This window comes from Acanthisitta chloris, unplaced genomic scaffold (assembly GCF_000695815.1).
Source record: "Acanthisitta chloris isolate BGI_N310 unplaced genomic scaffold, ASM69581v1 scaffold18366, whole genome shotgun sequence".
NCBI lineage: Eukaryota > Metazoa > Chordata > Aves > Passeriformes > Acanthisittidae > Acanthisitta > Acanthisitta chloris.
Window position 1 is genome coordinate 1 of NW_008678999.1, and position 8,133 is coordinate 8,133.

At 50.6% G+C, this 8,133-nt stretch overlaps 1 protein-coding gene across 1 annotated transcript in view; it reads right to left on the reverse strand.

The window, feature by feature from the left end:
• Positions 1–6,309: 6,309 nt before the first annotated feature.
• Positions 6,310–8,133, reverse strand: part of PTPRF (protein tyrosine phosphatase, receptor type, F) — a 289,331-nt gene continuing 287,507 nt past the window's right edge. Inside the window, exons 33-36 of the mRNA XM_009077131.1 lie at positions 7,893–8,018; positions 7,140–7,294; positions 6,862–6,997; positions 6,310–6,724 (exon numbers count right to left, since the gene is read on the reverse strand). Coding sequence (XP_009075379.1) covers positions 6,656–6,724; positions 6,862–6,997; positions 7,140–7,294; positions 7,893–8,018 — 486 coding nt within the window. The 3' untranslated portion in view covers positions 6,310–6,655. The remainder of the gene's footprint in view (positions 6,725–6,861; positions 6,998–7,139; positions 7,295–7,892; positions 8,019–8,133) is intronic.

Sequence of the window (8,133 nt, forward strand, 5' to 3'; positions counted from 1 at the left end):
CACACAAATAGGCGTGTGCCGACCGAACACGTTAACCGGGGTAATTGTACTCTTACGATTTCCGGGTGTAAGCAAAGCCAGCGTAGAATCTGATCCTGTGCAAACGCCTGGCTGCAAACACAGTCTGGGCGCCAGGTTCAGCCCATGCCAGGGCGTTTGGCCAGCACAGACAGGTCAGCTGGAAACGTGGAAAAGTGTCCCCGTGGCCAGTGGATGTTGCCAATAGTTCACCACTGTTGTGTCGAGGTTTGGGAGCTGACAGCACAGCTTTAGCAGCAAATGCTCTCGAGTGTGGACAAGGCTGAATGCTTGACAGACACTGCCTAGGGACACTGACCTCTCCCTGGCTGCACTGGCTGCAATTTGCACAGATCGTGCTGTGCTACATGCGTTTTTAAATGTGTAAGTGCCAATAGGCAACCTTGAAACTAAGCACAGCTCACCTGAAAGAGCTCGTAGCCATCCTCAGAGACCACATTCAGTCCCTCATACCTAAATAAAACCTTAATTTCACTGTATGCTTCTCCTGATCGGAATTTCCCTCCGTGTCATGCTATGGACACACAGCAGCCCTGAAAGTCTTAACAAAAGACCACTCCAACACAGTCTTTCCCTGGTCTGCTGCCTCTGACCTGCTCAGACTCCAAATTGCCAGGTATACAAACCAGAACCACAAAGTGGATCAGAACATGCAGCCTCCTACAAAAGTCAAACTGTCAGATAACAGTTTTGAGACAAACTGTTTCTGGTGTTTCTGGTGGCTTGGCAGCTGCACTTGCCATCCTTTAGTCAAGACCAGCTTTCTAATATAGAATCACAGAATGGTTTGGGCTGGAAGGGACCTTAAAGATCATCTCATTCTGCCCTACTGCCATAGGCAGGGGCATCTTCTGCTAGACCAGGTTGCTCAGAGCCCCATCCAACCCAGCCTTGAACACTTCCAGGAATGGGCATCCACAACTTCCTTGGGCAACCTGTTCCAATGCCTCATTGTTGGGGCCTGGCTAGCAGAGGAGCTGTAACTTCAGCAACAGTTAAAGGAATGCGTAAGCAATTAAAAACACACAAAATAGGTCTTGCTGACCTTGTTTCTATCTTCATGCATTCCTGTGTTTTCTATCCAACACCTTATAATGGTCCTGTTCTCTCCTGCTGCCAGGGTTTTTAGGTTTAGTTTTGGTTTTACTGCCTTATAGATAAGCCGTTTTGCTAACAAGCTGAGAATAGTGCTGTTGTTTAGGTTCTCACAGACACTGTGTAGCTCTTGTTACCAGTTTCCCAGGATGTGAGAGCGGGATGCAGCTTAAACTTGTAACCTATCATAAGTAAGAATTGTATGCATTGACAAGTTGAGCAACCAATCCAAAGTTGTGTGATCAGCGTGTAGCTGCATGTACGGGAGACATTTTACTGTAAATACTGTTAGGTGCCCTAAATAAAGTTGGCTATCAGAGCATCATATTGGTGTGTACTGTAGTCCATCCCTCACAAGGGCCCCAACACCTCATCACCCTCACATTAAAGAATTTCTTCCTAATATCCAATCTAAAGCTGCCCTCTTTCAGTTTGAAGCTGTTCCATTCCGCCTTGTCCTATTATTACAGGCCCTTGTGAAAAGTCCTGCTCTAATTGTTTTGTAACCCTTTTAGGCACTGGAGGTCTCCCCAGAGCCTTCTCTTCTCCAGGCTGAACACCTCCAGCTCTCAGCATGTCTTCACAGGAGAGGTGCTCCAGCCCTCTCATCATCTTCATGACCTGCTCCAGCAGGTCCATGTTATTCTTACCATGGGAACCCCAGAGCTGGATGCAACACTCCAGGTGAGCTCTCATGAGAGCCGAGTAGAGGGGCAGAATCACCTCCCTTGACCTGCTAGCCACAAGAGATACGAGCCAGTCTTTTAATGATGACGAGTGGTAAAACGTTGCTGTGAGCAGAAATGCGTAGGCAGGAAAGCTCAATAACTTGCAGTTGTTACTGTGGCTGAGATTGCTTATTATAACAGACAAAAGGGTAACGATGAGCTCTTAATTGGAAGGATCAGAATTATTCCTGCTCTTAGAAATGAACCAGGTCAGAACAGGCAAAAAAAAGAGGAAAAAAAAGAAAAAAATCACTCAACTAGAAAATGTTACAAATTAAAATTGTTGCTGAGGACAAGGAATGCAGGACTGTGAGGGAAGGAGTTGCCAAGCTACTGCAGAGAGTCCGCTCAGATTTCTAAAGTGGTATGGCTGTTTCTTTTCCTTATTTAACAGTTATTTTGCTCTTAAAAAAACCCCCAACATTTAAAATAATGGAATCCCAAAGGGTTAGTGCTTGGGCAGGATGGTATTTGGACTAGCTGATCTTTAAAGGTCCCTTCTAACCCAAACCACTCTATGATCCTATGAGTTAGCATCATTAGGAGGCACGCCAAGCTTAGGCAGTGCCTACACAGTTCTTGCTACAGATATCAGTGGAATGAATAAAAATATGAAAGTAGAAAGAGCAGACGAACGCCTCAGTGCTCAGGAGTTCACCTTTGACTAGCTGCCATTTAGCTGCTGTCCCACCTGCCAAACAGTGCCCTTTACAAAGCTGCTTATCTGAGGCTGCATTGGGGCTATCTGGTACAACTAAGGAATGGAAAATTTTCACTGTGGAAAAAAAAAGGGGCAGCAGTAACTACCCAGATCCATTGCTCGGTGTGAATATAGTTGGTCTAAGACTCCAAAGGGAAGAGGCCAAACACTGTCTTACAGCACCATCTTGGTGCTTCCCTTCCAATCTGGAGCACAGCATGGCACTGTGAAGCCAGGCTGAATAACTAGAAGGAGGGAGAAGTCTTAAACTGATACCAAAGAAGATGAGGCAAAAAAAAAAAAAAGCCAGCTGTGATAAATCCTTTCTGGCCAGGGGAAGCTGAGCAGTACAGCCCAGGCACAGCAGTGTCAGGCCCTGAGAGGAGGCAGGGTGGCTCTGCTTGGAGCACAGCACAAGCCACGGTGCTAGCTCAGAGGGCAGATCAGGTCAGTGTCCCTGTTTGTCTACTTCACAGGGTTAGTCTGTTTTTTTTTGTTCCCCTTTTATTTTGTGAGATATAAAGGGAAAGAATAGAAAAAGTGCTTTTAAAGCGATATGAGTCCATCCCCTCTGGAGTGGTATAGGTGAGCAGGCCAGGGGAGTGGTTCATCTCCCACAGGCAGCTGCTGGTTTTGCTGCTCTCAGACCTGGCTTGAACTCTGGGGGCCAATCCCCTTGTCAAGTCCGCATGTCCTCACACTCTGGGGGCCTCTGGCCCTCTCTGCACACAGTCTTTCTGGTCCCTGTGAGGGCAGCATGAGGCTTTGGCCATGTGGCTTCACCTCAGCAATGAAAACAGCTACACAGCGTCTACCCAGCAATAGCCTCATCACAGAGGCCTGCGTTCAGTCATGTTATTCCTCGTGCATTCCATGCTGAGGTGGTTGTTGCTCTCTCTGACTCCTCCTGTTTCTACTCAGTCCATAGAGAAGCTCACTGACCATCTGGAAAGGTCACTCTGTGCCTTTACACATGGCAGGCAGAGAAGCAGAGATTGCAGAGGCAGTGAATTGGGACTGTCCATTCCCTTATGTCTTCTATGGGTTCGTTGTAAAGAATTTGGGCTAACAAGACATCAGATGGGGAAGGAATTGTTCCCAAAGAGGAAGAAGGTACGTGCATGTGTTCTGGCAACTGCTGCTTTTGGGGAGAGCAAATCACTGCCTTCAAAGCCACACATGGACTAAAGGTTTGTGCTGTGCATGTGGCAGTTCTTGGTGAGTGCTCAGTGAGTGGCATATCCATGAGGCAGAAGCATCATCACCAGTAGCACAGCCAAAGCACTGCTGCTGCAGTGCAGGCAGGTGCTTTTGCTGCCTGTCTCCCAGCTGGCTGCCTGCCGACTGCACAACGGTGAGCCCAGCAACCTCCTTGTCCAGATGCACCCATGTGTGAGCAGGTGCTTGCTTGGCTGTGTCGCTCTGCCATCCTGGGCCCTGGCAGTGATGCCAAGCATCCACATGCCAATGATACTGCCATGTACACACACACACACCTGCACGTGTGCTGCCTCACAAAGGCAGGAGCTTGCTTTGCCCTTGGATCTGCATCCTTGAGTGGGGCTGCCCAACAGCCCTTCAGGTCATCCTGGGGCAAAGCAGTGGGGTAGGAATGAGCCAGGTAAGGGGGAAACAGTTCTGCATCAGGCACTTGCTCAGGCACTGGTCTGGCCTGGCAGGTAGTGCTGTGTGTGGCTGAGCTCCAGCAAAGTCACCAAGGAGTTGGTTAGAAGGTGCCCATAGTCATGTCAGGAGTAGTCATCAGTCTCTGCTATGTACACCCACCCATCATGCACATGCTGGCCAGGGCACATTTGGGAAGGATGGGCCCTGGAGGCACAGGGCCCTGACCCACGTGGTTCTGCCCCTCACACTGACCTTTTCATTGCAGACCTGTGCTGTTTGCAGGTGCTGCTCTAGGAGCTGACACTTTGGGCGTTGCAGTTCACACGTAGGCAGGGCTGGGGTTGTGCTGTCCATGCAGAACAGGCATGCCTGCGTGCCTGGGTGGGGGTTTCACACCTGAACATACTCAGGTGCTGCTCCGCAGTTAGGGGCCAGGTGATGGCTTTATTGCTTCACACTAACTTTTGAGTACACAACTGTGCTCAGTGCTACAGAACAGCATTACTGCAGTGTCCCAGGAGGCTGGCAATGACTCAGCCTCATCCAGGACTGATATTGGCACCAAAGCCATTGCCACTGACCCCTCTTTCCTGCAAACCCACAAGCAAAGTCCAGCCAGGTCCTGCACCAGGTCAGTGCACCCCAGTACAGCTGCAGGTGGGCAGATGAGCACATGTATGCACAAAGGGAGTTGTCACAGAGGGTTTCTGAGCTCCCTGAAGAAAGTGTGGGGCACTCATGGCTGGGATGTGCCTGTGGGAAAGGACATTCCTGTCAGAGGCTGAGGAGCATGCCCATTGCTGAAGGACTCTGTGGCCTCTGCTTATTGCTGAAGAAACAGACAGGAAAGCCAGCTTGTATGAAACCCAATTATTCAAATTTATTAACATCAAGAATTATGCAATGATGCTGTAGATTTTTTTTTATTAACAAATAGAAAACAGACTGTATACAACAGTGACCCCTACAGCACTATGCATCCACAAGGTAAAAATGAATGTGTCCTCCAACATTACCAACCCTGGATTGCTGATTTCAACGTAGCTTGGATTCTTAACATTCGGAATACATGTGATAATACAATTAGATACCCTTCCACCACCTTTATTCATAACTCAATGCACTCAAAAGAGGGCTGCTCACTCCCTGTCTTTAGTGCAAGCGTGATATAATAAGGAGTATTAATATATAGTACCATTAAATTAAGTCCAGTAGTCTTGCCACATTGGTTCATTAGAACGTCCTGAAGTAGCGGAAAGTACAATATTCTAGTGACTCTTAACATTTGCAGGATAGCAGAAATTATAGATACACCCAACCTCTGAAGCCATGTGTACTCCCCTCCCCTTCCCTGCAGTACCCTGCTTCCAGAGAGAGCCGTCCCGGCTCTGCCCTGGGTCGGCTGGGCTTGTGCTCCCTGCCTTTGTAAATGCTCTGGTGCACTTCACGGGTGAGAGGTGACAGAACGGCGCTTGCACGCACAGAACCACGGGATTAACACAAAGGGCTGTGTCTCGCTCTTTCCACTCACTCCCTGGGGAAGTCTGGGACCCACTTGCTTCTCCTGCCCCCTTCCCAGCAAGACACACAAAAAGAGGTTCCAATGCCTGGAGCCCGGGATATCGGGTCTCTCACAAACAAGGCGACGACAACTCACGTCATATCAGGATCTGCCAATACACACGGTCACTGGATTGGTTGAACACGTATTGTAATAGGACTGAACGGTTTCCAGCTGACAGAGGGGACTGCTTCTCCGGCGACCCCACATGCCCTCACAAACCCAAACCTACTCAGGAAATAATGACGGGGGAAGACTAAAAAAATAATTGATAGCTTAGGTCCAGTTCCATGAAATTTCATATTCTACAGAGGATTAAAAAGCAGCCTATGGGGAATGGAGCCGGGCAGGAACCACAAGCCAGCTGCTGCGAATTACCAAGGAAGCTGCACTAAAATGGGCAGAACCAGCAGTGACTGGGCTGAAATAAACACAGGGCAGTAAAAAATGTAAAAGCAAAAGGAAATTAAAAAAAAGAAACCCAACTCCCAAAGGTTTGGTGGGTCCAGTTCTGCCTGGGCAAAACATTTAAGACTTGCAAAAAATAAAAAATAAAGAGAGAGGAGATTATAAAAACCACTAGTAACTATTTTACATGTTTAAAAAAAAGATCCCACTCCACCCACCTAAAGCCTCGCTGTGAAATGCAGTCGGCGTGAGAGAGGGTGAGAGATGCACATGAGCAGAAATTCAGCCAGAGACTGGAAATGCTTTTGGAGTCGGATTCCCTCATTTGGCGCTGGGGCGAAGTTCCTAAATGCCGTGGTCAAAACTGGTAGGTGTGGAGGTCTGCTGCCTGGGCAGCACCTCCACCTGTACAGAAGGACTGAGGAATGGGCGGCTCTGGCTCAGAGGGACCCGTCTCCACTCCTAGACATCCCCACCGCGACTGGAGGAAAGCACTAGTTACGTTGCATAGTGGTCAAAGCTGCCGAGATACTCCAGTGCGGCTCTGTAGCACAGCTGGTACTGGTCCTGCAAGGCAGCAAGGGGGGAAAACATGAGAAGTGGAGACACAAGGACAATGGGCAGTAAGCTGCAACATACAGAAACATCAGCTCCTGTTCCTTCTCCCACAGATCCCCACCACCCTGGAGAGGAGGGACACTCACCTCTGTCTGCACCATGGCTGGCCGCTGCGTCCGCAAGGTCTTCACCGTCTGGAACATGTCCACCACCCCCTCATAGCGCATCCTCTCCAGCACGATGCTGAGTGTGATGAACACGCCTGTGCGCCCAACCCCAGCGCTGCACAGGGAGCAAGAGGTGCCATTAAAAGTCCTGCCAGCCCCAGGAAGGCTCTGCAGAGCTCCTAGGAATGGTGCGACTGTCCCCAGCTCAGGGAGCACAGGGACCTGCTTGGTGGGCAGAGGCCACAGTCCCCACTCACCTGCAGTGCACTGTGATGGGCCCATCCTGCCCAAACTGCTCCTTGGTCTTGTGCACTTGCCCAATGAAGTCGATGAAGCCCTCTCCCGTCTTTGGCACTCCCTGCTCAGGCCAGTCTGTGAACTGGAACTGGCGGATGGTCCGTGACTGGCCGTCCTGCGGGGATAGGGGTGTTAGATCTAAACTGTGGGCTCCCCTCAGCACTGGTGATGTTGACCTGCTTTCAGACCCGGGCCAGGTGAGAGGGAGCACAGGCCATGGATGAGCCCAGGCAGACCTTTCACTGCATGTTTGGGACCTGCCTCTGTCCTGCCATGCTCACCCCAGGGCAGCTGAGCTGAGCAGGGCTTTAGGCCCCTGCAGGGTCTGTTGGGTCAGTGCCTTGGTCCTGTTTGGGCCCAGCTCCACCCCAGGATCACATTTACTGTCACACAGGGGTCCTGCACCCAGTCAGATGCTGCACACAGAGACTCCAGGTGCAGGGGGATCTGTGTTAAATGCCTGCCCAAGTGTGCAGCACTGGCAAGGCAGGGTCTGGTGCAGACAGGGATCCCTGAGCTGCTCACCAGGGCTGACACAGCTGGCAAGACAGGAACCTGTGGTAAGAGGAGCAGCAGGTGGTGGGCAGTAGCCACCTGCCTGCACTGCAAGGCAGCACTGGCTTTCCTGTTCCTCGATGAGCAGCTGCACACTCCCTTTGCTGGCCTGGGCAGGGCAGAGGCAGCGGAGCTGGGGAGCCAGCAGTTGCACTCACCCTGGCATCTGTCACCTTGAACTCCCGGAGGATGTACTGTGGCATGTTGTACTCTGCCATGGGGTCCACCACAAAGTACTGGTACCGGGCAGAGCGCTCTGCGGGCCAGTACTGATGGCACTTCTCCTGTGGATGAGGAGCAGGGTAAGACATTAGTAGTGACAAACTGCTGCTCCTCCCTCCCGCTCCCTGGGAGCATATGTGGCTGTGGGGCCACAGGGTCAGCCACTGGACATGCCCG